The sequence below is a fragment of the Lepidochelys kempii genome, chromosome 17, assembly GCF_965140285.1.
Source record: "Lepidochelys kempii isolate rLepKem1 chromosome 17, rLepKem1.hap1, whole genome shotgun sequence".
NCBI classification, from domain to species: Eukaryota; Metazoa; Chordata; order Testudines; family Cheloniidae; genus Lepidochelys; species Lepidochelys kempii.
Genome location: NC_136396.1, coordinates 10,031,266 through 10,050,314, shown reverse-complemented (window position 1 = coordinate 10,050,314; position 19,049 = coordinate 10,031,266). Strand labels below are relative to the sequence as shown.

The 19,049-nt window shown below is 47.2% G+C and overlaps 1 protein-coding gene across 7 annotated transcripts in view; it reads right to left on the bottom strand.

Moving 5' to 3' along the window:
- Window positions 1–19,049, bottom strand: part of SGSM2 (small G protein signaling modulator 2) — a 143,509-nt gene that overhangs the window by 100,141 nt on the left and 24,319 nt on the right. For 5 of the 7 annotated variants that reach the window (XM_073316038.2, XM_073316040.2, XM_073316039.2 and 2 more), the window contains exon 2: window positions 12,839–12,914. The exons of 1 other annotated variant lie outside the window; for it this stretch is intronic. In XM_073316038.2, coding sequence (XP_073172139.1) covers window positions 12,839–12,914 — 76 coding nt within the window. Of the gene's footprint in view, window positions 1–12,838; window positions 12,917–19,049 lie in introns of those variants that run through there. One more of the 7 variants, XM_073316044.1, reaches the window with a different exon arrangement.

Below are 19,049 nucleotides of genomic sequence, written 5' to 3'. Positions count from 1 at the left end.
CTTTTGATTAACAAACACCCATGACACTGTGTCCTTTTAGGTTTCCTTCCATCTGAATATCCCAGAGTGCTTTGCAAGCATCCCCGAACTAATCCTCAACACTCCTGTAAGGCAGGACAGGAATATCGTTACCATGTTACAAATGGGGAAACTGAGGCACAAAGCAGCGAAGTTTCTTGTCCCCAGGGGGAACTTTGGGGCAGAGCCAAGAACAGAACCCAGATCCCGACTCCCAGCCCTTCTGCTTTGAACTCTCCCCCTTTGCATTCCTCTACACGTGGCTTTTGCGGAGGCAGCCACTTATCTCAAGCAGAGAATCGAGCCCTCACACTCGTCCGCCAGGCATTTCCCTTGACGTTTGCAGTCTCTGGCTCGCAGGCAATTTCATCAAGTTGTTAATTCTTCAGTTCCCTCTCTGCGATCCTGTCAGTTCTAAGGAATCCGCATCCGAGTGGAAACGAGGCTGCTGGTGGCTAGGGACAAGCAAGGCTCAGGCATATTTTACTGAGCTGGAAGCTCCTGCTTATTCATTACTGCAAACCGATCACGTCTGTATTAGATAATGATGGACTGGAGGCGGGAGCACTTCTACCGTCGCCTCATTTAGCAAACGGACAAGCTGGGGGGGAGGGGGGTTAGTCTTTCTGATGAGGGTGACAAAATGTTCTTCCTGACTCTTTGAAAGCTGGAGAAAGGAAGGGCGCTGGAGGAAAGAGAGGTGAAGTAGGGAGCCGCCTTTTCCTCACCCTATAGAGAAGACGTTCAGCTGAAGAAGTGAGGCCCGGTCCATACACGATTAGATGTCAACACCAGTTCCTGTTACCAGGGAAACAGCGCCACCCAACCCAGGCTGGAAACCTCCCTAGTTCCAGTTCCCTAAGGGATCACCCATCACAAGGGATGCCACAAAGATCCCTGGAGCCTGCCTGGTTTCATTTTCTGATAGCTTTTGAGAGAGCCCATGCAATTATGGGTGCAATCCAGCTAAGTTGCAGAGTCGTCCTTGGAGTCTCTTCCATGCTGACGAACGAAGCACGGTGGGCACCCTTGCCCGGGGATGGGGACAGAGGAACTGCTGGGTGCCCAGGTAGAGGGTTCCATGCCAACGCTGAATCTGCCTGCAGGGCATTAGGGCAGGATGTTGATGGAGTTTTGCTTGGGCTGTTCTAATGATGGAGGGCAACTAATGAGGGGGTGCAGAGGAACAGTGGCTGCTACGGAGTGTCCATGTCTGCGTGCCCGTCATCCCGCCTTAGGCCTGAGAGCCGCATAGAGCCCAAGTAACTGGGATTGACGTGGGATTTTATCATTTCTACTCCATTAGGTTTTCCTCCAGAACAAACACTTCAAATGCGTTTTAAATAGTCGCATCTTCCCAAAAGGTACAGGCAAACCTATAATCACAAACCAGCATGCACAGCCCAGTTCTTAAGAGCACTCCACAACAAACCAGTGTGTGCACAGGTCAATAATGGATGAAGGGGAGGGGGGAGCCTAAACAAGAAAGAAACATCTGGTTTCAAGGTTCCATGACCTCGTTTTAGACACGAGAAGAAGTGGGGGAAGACACATCCTGTGTACAGCCCGACGGTGCCTTTTATCTTATAAGTGTGCTTGAGACACCGGAGAAGCGGTTTAAAAATGGTGCATCCACAGGGAATTTCCACACTCACGTTACCAAGATCTAGGAGATTTCAGGGCTACAGCCAGCCGCTTGATGCTGCTGGCTGTCAGGAGCTCTTTAGCACCTTGTAGGATCAACCACTAAGCACCATCAGTGCAAGCTGCTTTTGGCTTTCCTCCACAGTTTGTGCCGTTGTTCCCCACTTGGTCAACCTCTCTACCCTGGGTCCCTTCCAAGCACCAGGGCATCGTGGGGCTTTGCAAGGAAGAAGCTCGGAGGTTGAAAAGCAGGATGGGGCAGAAAACAAGCCCCGAGAACTCATGTGAGTTAGAGCTAGGGGGCGGGGAGGGAACATAGTGAATTTGAGTCATAAGGGAGTCACACAAATACCTTCTGCAGTTGCACTCCAGGGAGTTTGAATAGGCACACAACCCTTACTCAGCGCAAAGGGCAAATAAAGGCAACAAAATGAGGTTCTAAAGTAGTTTTATTGAAACTGTTTTAGAGCAAATTTCATCCCAGATACTGCTAACTGCTCCTAATCAGAGGGACGTTCCTCCAACACATTAACTTTGTTCTAGCAAGGAGTTTTATCCTAACATAGCTCACGTGTGTCAGTGGTGATTATGCTCAGCTAGTCACAGTGACAACCTGTTCTACGGCCCAAATCCCAAGGAACATTTCTCTTTTTTACTCAGACCGACTTGTGGAAGCCAGTGGGATTTCTGCCTGAGTAAGGTCCTCATGGTTTATGGCTATAAATCCCAGTATATACCATAAATCAATGTGTAATTACCATTTAAAAGGCACCAGCTTAGTTATTAAGCAAATCCAAGCCCTTTTTTCTATATATACACAGTAGCTGCAACAGCATCAAACACGACGGTGGTTAGCCCAGTAATAAACCGTTGATTCAGCTTGCTCTGCAACTCAGACGCTGCCAGCACAGAGACTGAGCCTTCAGATTCCAAATACGTTGAACTGGGTTTAGAAATCACGACAGAGACACGGTCAGTTTTCGCCAATCAAGCTCACAACGTTAAAGCACACTGGCTGCAGAAGGAAGCAAGCACGAACAACACACACAATAAGAAACAAATCAAGCTTAAAGAAATGCATGTCTCCATGCTAACTGAGCCAGATCTTATCTGCTCAGTGCGATGCTTTAAAAGCAAACAGATGAAAGAAGAAGACAACTAAATAAAATCTCTACAAGGCATACAACGGAATGGAAGCCTCTGCTCTACCAAGTGAATATATTAGCTAAGATTAAAGGTATGTGCTACCCACAAATGGAATATATAAAGGGGGTATTTATAGAGTATTTAAATCCAGGCTGATCATTTTGAAGGTCTCCATGCTACTAACGTTGATCCGGACAGACTTGAATTTGTTGCTAGTGAATGTATAACACCCTCTTCCTTTCTTTCAAAAATTACTACATAAAAAAGTAATAATAATTTTTGCAATTGTGTAAATGAAGCAGGGCTGGAGAGAAGATTTTCCAGCACAGGGAGAGCAACTCCGGAAGTCTGGTTCGGACCTACACTACCAAAAAACCCACACGCTTAAACCTACACCACTCAAGAAAATCTCTCTGCCTAATAGGATTTGTATTACAGGACCAACCAGAGAACTAGATTTAAAGCCCCACCATGCTGGGCACTGTACAAACATAGAACAGCTCCTGCCCCAGAGAGCTTTCAATCTAGAGATGTGTTCTTAATTCAGTTGCAAAAATGCTACTCAAACTTTCCAGCCTGACTCATTCCACGACACACTGCAATAGCTCCTGCCACTTAAAGAGCTGTGGGTGGCTTTTAAAGAGCTGTGGGTGGAATAAAAGCAAACAAAACCTCCCGTGCTGGCATCATTCATTTCTTTCCCACGAATGCAGCTCAGAAGGACTTTGCAGTTAGCTGGCCTGGCTTTTATGTCCCTTTAAGAAACCCTGTCCGCTGTGTTCCTCATTAGGCCACGTTACAATGTCGGTACAAAGTGCTCTTGGAGAGTAAAGCTTTGAGTCATGTAAATGGAAGTCTAAAAATCTGATGTGCTTAAAGGAAAGGGACATCACTGAGCTATGAATAGGTTTGAGTACACCTTCATCTATGTCCAGCTTTTTCCACAACAGTGCCTGTGTCAATGCTGGGTTTTCCTGTTAGTCAGATCACAGAGAAAACCACCAATCAGCCACCTCCAAGTGGCACCATGGGATAGCTCTGTACTGGACAGCACGGAGGGGAAGGCAACCCAATCGCTGGGTTGAAATGTTGGCCGAGGGGAGCTGACCCTGGTCCTGAACCATGGTCTTTCCTTTAGTAACACACAGGAGAACGTGGACAGGGGATGGGGGCACAAAAGCGAGGATTAGCAATAAGGTGCCTTTGACTCTATGGCCCAATGCAGAAAGCGTTGTCAAGGGGAAGTGTGTGCTACCAGAGCGTCGGTCGTTTCAGTGCTCCTCCTCCAGTGGGGGTGTCATCACAGCCTGGGAAACCAGGGATGGTTCATCCTCTGGGTTCAGTGATGACACAGGCAGGATCCAGGAAACCCAGCAAAACTCTGGGCACTCGTTCCTTGCTCCAGGACCCGAATCACCCAATGCAAGGAGCAAGGACAGAGGGCTCCTGTTCTCAGGCTCTGTTGCATTGTGTTTGATGAAGCTGGGAATGTAGTGGCCCTAACCGTTTTGAACCTCTGAAGCAGGTGAATATTCCACCTGAGCACGTGGGAAGTTAGCCATTTGGACTCATGTCAAGGTCCAGCAGAAGAAAAGCCATAAACGCCTGCCCTACAATTTCACCCCAATAGGACTAAAGAAATTATTATCGGTAGTACAGAAAAATGTAGTGGCCCCAATTGGAGACCGGGGCCCATTGTGCTCGGCACTGTACAAATACAGAACAAAAGGTAAGTCTCTGCCCCAACGTGCTTACAATACAATATAATACAAGCAGCTAATTCAGAAATTCTCTGAATGAGATACACACAGGGAAAAATTATTTGAAGGCAGGTTTTTTATTGAGATCTGGCTTAGCAGAACTCCTGGTGAAACTAATTCTAGCATCTTTTGTGAGTGTATTTGAAGACAAGGGGCTAGATCTTTAGCTAGGGTAAAAGCATATCGCTCTAATGAGGTCTATGGAGCTACTCCAATTTACATCAGGTGAGGATCTGGACCATGTCATCCATCTTTTTACGATTCCTATAGACATGGCCGTACCATGTAGCTAGACAGCACCATGAACATTTTAAAATGTATGCAGGGGTTTTCTATTCTTTGGCTAAAATCTCTGACCTTTGGGCCAATCCATCTCCCCCGGACCCCACATCAGTAATTCAACAGGGCGCTGGGGAATTCTATGGGGTAATGGGAGGATAGATCCTCCCAAAGGATACAGAATGGAAGTAGAGCTGCTACTCCAGACTCATGTAGGCTCTGTGGCCCTAGTATTCCCTCTCCACAAGGGGACAGGAGAGAACTGGAGGCTCCACATAGGGGCAGCCAGTCTGGCCTCACGCCCAGAGAACAGCTGCACCAGCAGCCCTTATGGATCTGGGATCTACAACACATCAGGGGTACCTTAATTCATCCCCCTCGAGCCTTTACTCGGCGTTTGTCTGGGGAACTGTGCAGAGGGTGGGCGGGGACGGAGTCAACCCCCAAGCCCGTGGACAGGAAGTGACGGTTCCACAGCAGTATTTATTGCAGACCCTGACTGCTGTTCATCCCTACACAGTGGTTCACGTTCACTGAACCAGTGGCCGGGGCCCTAAACTTCCCTCCACACGTTGGACTAAGCAGAGATGGCACAGAGCCCAACTCTCAGGGGCATCCGCTCCAGCACTGTCCTCCATCCATTCAGCAGGACCAATGGAGCCAGCGAGGCTGGGCGAACTCCCCCCTAAACACTATATGCATCGTGGTGGGTGGATCTATCTGCATCGGACTCAGTAGTCACTGACTGTTCTGAGCCCTTTGCATTTCTCCTTTGGGTTCTCAAAAGTACCTTGGTTTCACCTGTCCCACCTACCACATGCAGAGTGAGCAGGGCTTATGGTGATACATGTAGGAGAAAGGAGCATGGGTTTGCCAAGTCACACAGACTCTTGTAGCCATTCAAGATCTAGGGCGACTAGTAGTCTTGCAATTAGCACAGTGCATAACAGGGACCAAAAAGCAATCACAGTGCATTTAGAGAGGCTCTTGCTAAGCCCAGCTTTGCAGGAGCATAAAATGATTTACAAGTATTCTATATTTATAAAAAAAGACTTGTGGCAAGTGACTCTCATACTGAGTTTTAAATAGAGGGAGAATAAATCTCCTGGAGAGAGAGAGAGAGAGCTGGAAAACCCAAAGCAGGGCCCAGCCAGGCACTGTTTAGCCAAGTCTGCTGGAAACACTGTTGTTTCTCTATTCAATTAGCTAAGGTGGTATCAAAACATCCAGCTTCACCTACTCCTTGTACTGAGTTAATTATTGTCTCTTCTGACATTCAAAGCAGCAGCTTCAAGTCAGAATACTTTCTTAGGCTAATCAAGATTGCCTAGCAACAGCAAGCTGGCTAATGAAGAGTTACTCACTCCTTAGTCCTGACACAATATCACACATTGAGAACAAGAGCCCATCTGGGGACGGCAACAGGAATTTTTGACAGCGTTGCTTAATTTCAGATGAAGGCTTTATCCAATACGAACAGCTGCCTTTTCTCCCTTTTGCACAGACATTACACAGGCTAATATTCCTTTGCAATGCAGGACTGCAAACTGCGTAGCATACGGTGCAGTCGGTATGGAAAATGAGAGACGGCTTGTATATTTTATACCTGTATCACGTGACTTTAGCCCTCACCATACCCCCCCCCCCACACACACACTATGTTGCGAGGTGACTGCACACAACATTTCACGTTCCAGCCCAGATCAGAGCCATATTGCACAATTTCTTCATGCGCCTCGCGATATTTGGTGCGAACCTTCAAACTCCAGCTTCTGGAGTCAGTGAGAAACTGGGTCATCATTTCCAAAAAAATTAAGCAAATTTCTAGTCCTCCTGGCTGCGGAGAAAAGCAAATAAACGTGATCCAGATAAACCCCAACACCAATAAAAACAACCCCAAATTTACTTTTTCTAAGTCTCATGATTTTCCAGGCCTGGCTCCTGTTTTTTTTAACTTGGCTCCTGTTTGCTTTTTTAATACTTAGGCTTGGCAGTACTGATGCTTGCGAGATGCTGTACGTGTACATAGTCAGAAAAAGTCCCTGCCCCAGAAAACTTAAAATCGAAGGCCCTGATGCTATGACGTGAAACAATGCAGACTCTCCCCTGAAGTCAGCAGAGGTCTGCCAGTGTGGTGTTCTGTGGAGGATCAGGATCTCTGCTGACAAGAAAGGCAAGGGGGAGAAGGGAAGTATTATTTTTCATCCTGTCTTACTGATGAGAAACTAAAACAGTGTCTAATGGCGCCTCCACTTAAAAAATAAAGACAACATTTTTTTTAAATGCAGGCACCCACTAAGCAGAGCCTCAAAGAGCAACAGCTGCAAAGCCACCCACTCCAAAAGAAGGTGCTATTGTGCATCAACCACAAACAACGAGGAGAAAGAGGTCTATAAAATACGTAGTTAGGGCTAGCTTGTCCTACTAACTTGGCCAAATGCAGGGAAGCAGTGGGTGGGTGGAGGGGAAGACAGGGGAAGGATCCGTTGCCATCTCACTAGCAACATTGGGGTTATCACATGGCAATTCCTAGTGCTTTGGGGAGCTGAGGAGCTGCCCCTCAGGGCAGGGAAGGCAGGAGTGGGTGGGGAATAGGAGTAGCCATGGATGTACTGAGTGGCTGGGGAGTAGGTGGAACCATAGAGTTACCAGGAGGCTTATGGGAAGTGGTAAAAGGGACATAGCAAATGACTCTCTCCCATCCCCCAGCACAAGAAGGGGAGCCTGGAGAGGAATTTCTGAAGAGAGTGTCTCTGTGCCCCGTTCTCCTCCGCATCACCCACAGCGCCGCATACCTAGTCAGCTGTGTCTTATTCAGGCCCAGGCCTAACGGGACAATTTAGTCCTTAATAAATACACTGCCACAAGTGACAAGCTGGCCAGCTTTTTGACATAAGCATCTTCTTCGGGGCCAGACAGCTCGACCCAGTCACCACAAGCTTCAAGCCTCAAACAGGAGATGAGCCAACGTAACAAGCATCAGCACCAAGTTATGGCAATAGCCCACCATCGCAGACCCCGCAAAGCGATCATCCCCCTGAGAAGGTGAGCGAGAGGATCTGGCTGATTTTAAAAAGGCAGCTCACTCCAACTACAACTTTTGAACAGCGTGCACTGACCAGATTTAATCATCTCAGTTCCCGACAGCAGGGATCAAAATGTCAACTAAACCCTCACCCAGTGGATTAAATGTAGCCAATGACGACTTTGTATCATATACAGACCATATGGATCTTCAATAACCATACAGGAAACAGACAAGAATGTGGGTCCCAGCATCAATGTAACCTTACAGAAGTTAGTCACACGGCTTAATGCATTACTGGAAGGTGCTCAGATACTGAGGCTGGTATAAGGACTTATACCACTTATCTGGTCACCATTACTATAGTATCCGAGCAACTCAAAAATCTTTAAATGTATTTATCCTCATAACACCCCTGGGAGGTAGGGCAGTGCTATTATCCCGAGAGAATAAGTGACTTGACCAAGGTCAAACAGGAATAGGCAGCAGGCTTAAAACAAACAAAAGGAAATATTTCTTCACACAACGCAGTGTCAACCTGTGGAACTCCTGGCCAGAGGAGGTTGTGAAGGCCAAGACCGTAACAGCGTTCAAAAAGAACTAGATAAATTCATGGAGGATAAGTCCATCAATGGCTAATAGCCAGGATGGGCAGGAATGGTGTCCCTAGCCTCCGTTTGCCAGAAGCTGGGAATGAGTGACAGGGGATGGATCACTTGATGATCACCTGTTCTGTTCATTCCCTCTGGGGCACCTGGCACTGGCCACTGTCGGAAGACAGGACACTGGGCTAAATGGACCTTTGGTCTGACCCAGTAGGGCCACTCTTATGAAGCATGTGGCAGAACAGGGATTTGAACCTGGGTTTTCAAAGTCCCAGGCTAGTTCCCTAACAACTGGGCTATTCTTCCTATCAATATAGTACAAACGTCTTGTTACTATGGGGAATAATATATGCAACACACACTGTCTCTCACACGCTCATATTTCCACATCCTAAATGGGGGACACAATGTGTGATAAAGACCCCAAATTAGAGGGACATTATTATTTATGCAGGACATTGTGGGATTCCTTCCTGTAGTTTTCATCACTTAATCACGAAATTGCCATTGCAGAGAATTTCCAGTGGATATCATTTTCAACAAGAAAAGCAAGAGGACCCTCAATTTGTGTGAAACATAGGCCCTCTGTGACTGAAATGAATGAAGTCACTACATGCGAGGGGCATTTGAGGGGCCATATACACAGGCTGCAAAGGCCCTTCCCCACCTCTATTTACATAAATCCAATATGAGACTGAAGCCATTTTGTTTACTTATCTCAAATGATATATCCTCACAATTCCTCAAAGTGGATTTAGGGCAGAATTTGACCTGCAGATTCTATGGCTGGGATTTTTAGTCATCTTATGGAATTTTGTTGTCCAGTTTCCACTGAAATCCAACTGAAATTGGGCACTCTACTCCCTTTAGGTGCCTTGAGGTCTGCAGGTCTGGAAATGTATATATGTTACCTGAAACTTGCGCAAATTTATCCTTGGCACACAATAACCATAGATAGCCCAAGAAGCCATGTTTGCAGAGCAGAATCACCCTCTCATATGTTAACGGGCAGGCACAAAAGTGAAAGTGGGAATGAGAATCTTGGTTTCCAGACCCAAAGCTTGCAAGTGAAAAGAAATTGTGATCCTTAGCACTTTGCATTCAAGACCTGCCATCAATAGTTATTTCTTCAAACAACCCCACGCGCTTTTAAAGCCAGCTACAGCTTCCACTATTTGGACCTCTGAGCTACTATCAATACTTCATTAGATATTTTTAGCCACAGGACCTGTGTGCTTTGAAATCCGAGAGAGGAATTTAGATAGATATTCTCCACAGGCTAGCAAGCATCTCCCACAGCTAAATCTGATCGCACGTCAAAGAGTATTTAAAGTATCAGTAGAGGGGAGGCAAGGATTTATGGGCAGACATTCCTTTGCAATTAAAACAAGTTTTAATTCCCAGCAATATGTGATCGGTGTAGGGGAGTGGGGGTCTGGGGCAGAGGTTGTATCCAATACTGGTGAATAGTGACAGATTTTTACAATCCTTGCAAGTGTGGGCTGGATAGTCAAAAGAGCCCGGAACCCAACAGTGCCCATTTTAGCCACCTAAATGAAGGGACCAGAGTTTATCACCCCACAGCTCATCGTCTTAATGGGAGCTGAGCTCTTTTGAGAAACTGGCCATGCAGTTCTATTTATCCACCAGGGCAGGCAGTGTAAGTTTCACCCCACCGCCACAGGCATGGACCTCAACCCAAACCCGAAGCAACCACTCTCCAGGGGCGAGAGGGGAGTTTTATCTCAGTACTCATTCAAACTTTGACATCTCTGCTGAGGGGGCAGGAGTTTTTCCTGGCCCTTGGTACACACTGGGTTAACTACAGCTCAGCTTCCGCTCCCCCTCCCCACACTCAGGTGCAAGACAGCCATCCACACCCATAGGAGTGAGATGGTCTTTATGCTGAGGAGTTTTTCTGATTATGTTAAACTATTTTCTTATTGTAAACTGTTGCCTTTAAGTCTCAAGAATAGAGGACAAGTTCATGGAGGACAGTCTATCAATAGCTATTAACCAAGATGGTCAAGGACGCAAGCACACACTCTGGGTGTCCCTAAACCACTAACTGACAGAAGCTGGGACTGGGTGACAAGGGATGGATCACTCGATAATTGCCCTGTTCTGGTCGTTCCCTCTGAATTATCTGGCATTGGCCATCGTCAGAGGACAGGACACTGAGCTAGATGGACCATTGGCCTGACCCAGTATGGCCGTTCTTATGTTCTTGAGCAAGGAACGCCAATGGGACTAAGCATCTGTCTAAGTGTCTGCCGATCATGACCAGCATACATCATTGCACTTGGCTCACACTGCCATGGAAAGTAAAATGAGCCAATGAAGATTTGAAACATTCTGTAGCCAAATGGATGGCGTAGGCATCAAAAACGCTACTGATTTTTACTATTTCTATTCTTGAAAGACCACAGCCTTTGGAAAGACATTTTGGGCCATCCTCTGCCATCCTTACTTGTACCGAAAAGCACCTTATTCTTCACACAGTGCCAGTGAAGCCAACGGGACTACTCATGGATGAAGGTACTTCTTAATGGGAATAGAGGTTGCTGAAGCGGACCCTTTGCTGTAGTGGGAGGATACCAGAGTGTGATCCCCCCTCCAAGCTGAACTCTGAGACTCACAAGTGCGTCAAAGAATTTGAAATATCTAAACTTGCTTGCTAATATTGACACCGCTTTGTCGACTAGCACTTTACTCAGCTTGGATAATTGTAGCTATGGTCAGTATCTCTTTCTGGTTTTCGGGAACTCACTCAACGCCGCTGTATTTAGGTCTGTAACGCAGGAAAGGGAGCTTGACACTCTCACCATGCACAATTCTCAATGCAAACCTCTCTCCTTCCTGCACCTCTTGTAATAAATTAAATTCCCTTCAAACTGCCAAATCCAGGTTGGATATAATGCAGCTAGAGTCAACAGTGTTACGACAAGGCTTAATTTGACCCAGAGGAACTCTAAATGAGAAGGTATTAGAATTACTCCATGGGAGCCTTGATTAGGTTTCATGGGTCCGTTTTTAATTACGTACATGTGTGGTGTGTTCATGAGGGACGGTGCAAGATGGCAAAGAGCAGTCAAAGGTGGTGATTAAAGTGTTTTCACCTAGCCCAGGCTACCTATTCATTACGTTTTGCAAGGAAAATCGATGTTAGCAATGCAGAAAGGAATGAGTCTTCTGAAGAAGGAACTTTAGATGGAGAAATCAATGCACCCTTCCAATTAGAGAGCTCTGTGACCTGAAGCATGTGGCTTGATGCATAATATCGTGTGTAACCTGTAGATGCAGACAACTGTATTAAATATACAAAAGGCCAAGACTGAAATTTTCAGAGCTGCCCAGGAGATTTGAACACCCTGGAAAGGGATGGAAAATGGACCGCCAAGTCTCCCATGTGGCTTTGAAAATCTCACAGGTGCAAAAATATCACCCAGGACAAAGCTGTAAAAATCCTAAGTATTAGTCCTAGCTATCCCAATCTCTCAGACACAGAGGGTCATTTTTTCAAGGGACCTACTAAATTCTCTTCACAGCCTACTTCAAAGACAACCAGGCTGCTTCCAAACAATATGTAGCCCACATCTAGCATTTTGTACTCTCAAACACGCAGGCCGTCTTCACAGCCGTCATAAAAAGGGTAGGTGGCGATCCCGATTTTAAAAATGGAGAAACTTGCACAGACAGGTTAAATGACTTGTCCAAGAATTATTTCCTGTTCCCAAACTTTTGCTCAGCCCACTAACCCACACTGCTGCCCCCAGGAATGCTCGGATTACTGGGGGGCCCACTGTGCTAGGCACACTACAAACGTATAGTGAAGAGATCACCTCTACCATACAGAGTTTACAATCTGAACAGACAGCGGAGAGAGAAGTGACTTGCGGCGAGTCAGCGGCCGAGATGGGACTAGAATGCAGATTTTCTCAGTCTTACCCCAGAGCCCCATGCACTGGACCACGCCACCTCTCAGACACTGGGGTATGTGATCATTGTCATGAGACCATACAAGGAGCTAAACGTGAGGTCGTTTCACAGAATCATAGAATATCAGGGCTGGAAGGGACCTCAGGTGGTCATCTAGTCCAACCCCCCGCTGAAAGCAGGCCCAATCTCCAATTTTTGCCCCATATGGCCCCCTCAAGGATTGACCTCACAACCCTGGGTTTAGCAGGCCAATTTGGGGGAGGAAGGGGCTGAATTCTGAATTTTCTAACTTTTGTAACATTCACATCTCTGCTTTCGCAGTGCAACAGTGGTGTACTTACATCCACCGGGGATGATTTTATAAGGAAATTAAGAAGAAAGGCAACCGGTTAGCTGAAGCCGTTTGCAAATGTATCACTTACCACATAAGGCGATGATGTGACTGCTGTCTTCATGCACAAATTTCCTGGTGACGGCTTCTTCCATTATCTGTTTTACCTGGAAGAAAAGACAAAGCACATTGATAGCATCCGATGAAGTGGGCCGTAGCCCACGAAAGCTGATGCTCTAATAAATTGGTTAGTCTCTAAAGGTGCCACAAGTATTCCTATTCTTTTTGTGGATACAGACTAACACGGCTGTTACTCTGAAACTTGTCATATTGATAGGGAGATTTTTACATGTTGGTTCCATCAGCTCTGTGCAAGGAGAGTCCAAGGCAGATAGTTTTCCCTTTTATTCCCCTCCAAATTCAGACCTTTACGTTTACTTGAATTGTTTGTGCTTTCGTTCCTCCAGACATTACTCCAGAATTCATTCCTATGCCCCAGTACAACTGAAATGCCCTTAAATGCATCACCCCAGCTGCAAATCAGCAGCAAGCTGCAGGGTAGGAGACAGGACAGACTAAAAAGCCAGGTGTAGTCCTGCAGAGGTGTTGTGGATGTAACCAACTCAGACTATAGAACATAGTTCCTCGGTGGCATCGCTGCACCATGGAGCTAAACACTATCTCCAGCCCTGAATGACAGGAACGTAGGCCAATGAGCGGCTTCTTACTACACCGACGTGCTAGAAGACGACAACGGTTAGCAGCGTATTTATATTAGATACAATGGTGGCTGCTTCCTTGGCCGGCTGGCAGTCAGAAGACCGCAGCCATTGCAACCGTTAGCAATGGCTGGGACACAAAGGCCACACTGATCTCTTGTGTTGACGGGGTGAGACTGCTCCTGAGCAGAATACAGAAGGAGGATGGCCCAGTGGTTAGGACTAGCCGTGGAGCTGGGAACCCAGGCCAAGCTCCCTGCTTGGCCACCGCTTGACAACTCGCCGAGGGGCCGTGTCTCCACTGTACTCAGAAGTGTGACCGTGCCATACCCGAGCCAGCTTCGATCCAGCTAGCTCCAACGCCATAGCAGCACGGGCTCGCTGCTCGCTTGAGTCCATACCCAGGGTCCCGGGCAGGGCTGCCCCAGCTTCATTGTTACTGGAACGAGCTGGATCAAATCCAGCGTGGGCGCGTCTGCCCGTGCTCTGGTCACACCTCCGGCTGCGGTACGGACCAGCCCTTCGCCTCAGATTCAGAGTCACATCCGCTCATGAGAGTGACAGGAGCGAAGGTTAGCTGCTGCAGGAGCGAAACACAGCCAACGCAGCTCAGCGAGCAAGCTGGATTCCACTCCCTCTTGTGGGCGCTATGCTCCGGACACTGACACCTGTGCAAACCCCCGAAAGCAGGCATTGCCGAGAGCGCCGTCTGCAGGCAACGAGGTTGCAGAGGTGCAATTGAGAGCAGTGTTTGGCCTCTGGAGCTTTTATTACGTCAGACGAGGAATGAGAAGAAAAGGACCCAGCTTGACTCTCAGATCCCAGGCTGAGTTTGCAGGGCTGCTAAGTTAGAAGAGACGTTATTTATTTTTAAATAATCACATTCCGTAGGGAAGCCACCGAGAGACAAACACGGGACTCATGATTCTGTTTGTACTAATCCTCGCTGAAGAGAAGAAATACACTTTAAAGTGTCCAGTGGGACCATCGGCAGGTAAAGACCTTAGTGCAAGTTTCAGTGTACTGCACAAAGCCTTTGCAATGACACATGCATTTGCCTTCCTGTGCATAGCTACTTCAGTCCATTAAATAAGATCATTTTATCCCCTGTCTTTCTCCACTGGGTGCATTCTGCTGTTTTTCAAACCCACAGACTCTCTCAGTGCTATAATGAGACAAGCGTCCTCAGAGAGGTTTCCAGTGACCTTTCAAGCGAATTAGGCAGAGAGATTTCAGAGTAGAAGCCGTGTTCTTTTTAGGCAGAGAGAAAAGCCCAAGATCAGGCTGATTGCAAATGGCTTACGGTGAGGGTGCAAGGTAGTGACATTTCGTAGCAACCGCTCAGACAAATGCTTCCCGACATCGGATCTCTTTGCAGGCGGGTTGAATCGACAGAAGCAAGTCTATTTTCAAGGGGGGCATGCAGGGTTTTCACTGTGCAGCTCCCACAGATTCAGAAAACAAAAACAAAAACCCAGATGCTCCACAGCAGACACCCACACATGCTGCTTTGAAATTCTTTCCCCTGAGATCTGCTAGAAACAGACTTGGGAGAAGATTTCATTCTAAATGCAGGGAGTTTGAAATAAAGTGATAAAGCAGGGTAACATTTGTTCATTGCTACATTCATATATCCGATTTTATGTTTATACATGCAAGGGAGGCGGCAAGGCCTAGTGGATAGAGCACTAGACTGGGACTAAGGAGACCTGGGTTCTATTCCCATTGGCCTGCTGGGTGAGCTTGGGAAAGTCCCTCCTTGTGCCTCGGTTTCCCCCTCTGTAGAGAAGTCCCTCCTTTGAGGTCTGTGCATGAAAAGCCCTATATGAGAGCTAAGGTCAGACCAGACGATCATAATGGTTCCTTCTGACCTTAATGTCTATGAGTCTAAGTATTACTATATACTGACAAAGGTAAACATTTGGCATGGAAAACTTGTTCACGGAAAGTTTTGGTGTATTCTTATTACTGGCACTGAGACCAGGGCCCCATTGGGCTAGGTGCTGTAGAAACACCGAGTAGCTGACAGTCCCTGCCCCAAAGACCTTCCAGTCTAAGCAGAGATGATGAATAGTGGAAGAAAGTAGCATCTCCATTTTAGAGAAGAGAAACTGAGGCTCCACGTGATTCAGTGATTGGCTCGAGCCCATGCAAGGAGTCTGCCACAGAATTCAACCCAGATCTCCCGAGTCCCAGTCTAATACATTAACCACAGCACCATCCTCTCTCAGTGTAAACAGCCATGTGGGAGAGTTAAATGGGCAAGACTGCCTCCCCTCAGCGCCGTTAATATTATACCCTGGTCTCCTTTTATTTGTCTATTTCTACTACTTTACACATACTTATGCTTTTATCCCCATGTGCACAATTCCTCCCCTTAAAAGCTAGGCAGCAATCCATAATTTCCTCCTAAGTAGATCTCACTTCACTCCTAGGATGTGCAATCACCTTCCACGTAGTCAAAGAGTCATAAAACCACTTATCTGCCATTATTTGCTCAGCGGTGGAAAAGGATGAAATGGTTTAATGATAGGCCTTCACATCTGCTGGAACATATGTTAGCTCGCTTAAATGCCAGTCATAAAAGAGGAGGAGGAGTTCAGGTCTGGAAAACCCGATGTCACCAGGGATCGAAAGCTTGGATTTTTAGACCCAAGGAAAAGGTGCTGTTCTGCTCAGCATACTGGCAGCCAACTCACGCTCCTCTTTGCTTTCGGAGTCCTCAAAATTCGGCTCTTGCTACTTGTGTGATCCTGTCCCCTCCATTTCTCACCATATCTCTAAGTCATACACAATCCCATAGGTGCCTATGTATTCCTGGAACTCCAGGTCAGCCAAGCCTCCCCCCTTTCCCAGAATGGGGCAAGGACTGTCTCTTTGTTATGAATTTGTACAGCGTTTAGCACAAGGGGGTCTTGTGGTCCATGACTGGGGCTCCTAAATGCTACCACAATACCATCAACAAACAACAGGCTATGGGAAGCCTGTATAGAGAGCGTGGAGGCGTTGTGGCTTCTATAGCAGACGTTTCTTTCCAGCGCTGCAAAACTTTCCAGCAAATAAGCTACACAGAGAACACAACATGCTCCGGTCCTCCCCTCTGTGAGTGAGGAATAATCTGTCAAGCATGGCAGGAGAGGGGCAGCCGTTAATACAGCTCAAGGTCAGCACCTCGGCTTTGAAGGGAAAAAGATCGCTCCTGGGTCAAGCAAAAAATTAAACTCAGCTTTGGTGTGGGTCTTGTTCTTGGCGGAATGTTAGATGAATTTTACAACTGATTAAATTGACCTGCCTGGAGGAGCCAGCTTCCACCAGGAAAGAAACATTTTGCCTGCACTGGGGTAGGGGTACGTGATCAATATTTTTTTTGGGGGGGTGGGTGGGGGGGTTTACGGGAAAGGTTTGAAAGGAGGATGAGAAATGCAGGTCAGCTAGGAATTGGGAGGTTCCTGAGGGCCAGGCTTATAAGACGCAGAGGTGATGTAGCATATAACGGAGAAGATTAGAGTCTACAGATTTATCATAATTGTTAGTCATGGACCCATACCCCATCGCGCTAGGCACACGACAACTACAGACCAAAAAAAGACGGCCCCAGCCCCAGAGGACGGACAAGCTCAGTAGCACTTTCCTTAATCCAACAAGCATTTTGGAGGGTGTGATCTCTTTGGAGCAAGGACATTTTTCTGGCTTTATAGTGCCAACCATGTGCTCAGCACGAAGACAAAAATAATCTCAAAGTCAATAGGATCAGAGCTGGTTAACTCGGAATGAATATCTATCCAGACAGGTGGACAAAGTAGATCTCGCTGTCATTTGCAAGCAATTTAGGCCCAGAACCTCAAATGTATTGAGGTTCCTAACTTCCATGGATTCTTTACACTTTGGGAGGCTAGGCATTTTCTCTCTTCAAAATGATGCATGCCTGTGTCATTCTCTCTCTCTCTGCCCCTTATCATTATTGCATCAGAGTGCCTCAAAATCTTTAATGTATTTAACCTCACAACATCCCTGTGAGGCAAGAAGTGCTATTCTCCTCATTGTACCGGGGAGGGGGAGGTGAATCAGAGAGAGGCTTAGTGACTTGACCAAGGTCACACACACAGTCTGTAGCAGAGCAGAGATTTGAACCCCGGTCTCTTGAGTCCCAGGCTGGTGCCTTAACCAATGGACATGCCATTCAATAGGCAGGAGATGCCTGTAGCCAAACAGTTCTGGGATCCAAAATAAAGGGCACAGATGGTGACAGCGAACGAGAAGGAGAAAGTTCAAAGATTCTAACAGTGCTCATTGAAGGGATACTCTTCTATGAAGTAGTGGCCTGGTTTAGCAAAGAAAGGGGTGAGCCAAGGTCACAGAGGCAGTCTGAGTAAATCATTGAAGGGATACACTTCTATGAAGTAGTGGCCTGGTTTAGCAAAGAAAGGGGTGAGCCAAGGTCACAGAGGCAGTCTGGGTAAATCCCTGAACACCTCTCCCTCAGCATCCCTCCCCGTACCAAGGGGATAATGGTCACTTGGCTAGCAGGGGGTGCGATCAGGGGTGATGGCACAATTTGTATGCGTGGGGGTGCTGAAAGCCAGAACCAAAAACTGTAAATGCTGTATATGATGGAAACCACTTCAAGCCAGGGGGTGTGGCAGCCCCCCTACTTTCAGCACCTCTCGGGGAGGTCACGTTTGGAAAGAGTTTGGGGGATGAAGCATGCCGTGCGAGTACTAAGCATGAACTGGGACATGGAAAACCAGAGTTCACTCAGGGAGGACGCACGTACAAATTCTGTGCTTTTCCTCGGAGACTGTCTACTCACCCCCTAGGGACACCAGCAACCTGGGGCCAACATAACATCATTGCTATCGGACAAAGGAGCAACTGGAAGTATACAGAAGGCACCAGGCCATTCAAGAGCACATGGGCTCCCCATATGATAAAGAGCCACATTGCAGCACATGGCGGGATAGATTTACTGGGCTGTCTTGCAGCACGTCCCTTCCCTTCCCATCTAGCCACCACCTGACGTGTTGGTTAAAAACAAGGGGGTGGAAAAGGCAAACAGCACAACAAGAGACAGTCAAAACCGATTGACTCATTGATATATTGCTAGTCCGGAGCTCTGACTCTGTGCTTCATCCTTCATGCACGTACAGCAGATTCTGCTCTGCAGCCACTCATCGCACGGGCTGCGTACCTAGTGCCATCCTCCCAGGGGCCCACTCTCCAGCTTCCTTTATGGTGCAATAATGTATCGGTCAGCAGCTCCCCCACCCACCCGCCCACCCCCATGGTAAACAAACACAAACCAGTCGAGGCAGCAACGCCAATTGAAAGGAAAGGAAAGGGGAAAGCGAAAGCTGGAGACAACAGCATGCAGTAAGGTGAAGCATTGTCCTCAAGATTAGGAATCCTAGGCTGGTTCCTGGCTCTGCCACAGGATATGCTGTGTGCCCTTGGGCACATCATTTAACTTATCTGACCGGCCGTGTAGCCCTGTGCAAAATGACAATAATGCCACAGCCCAGAGGAGGTTGGAGCACTGTTTTGACATTAGCATAAAAGGGATACGTATTATCAATATTTATTTTG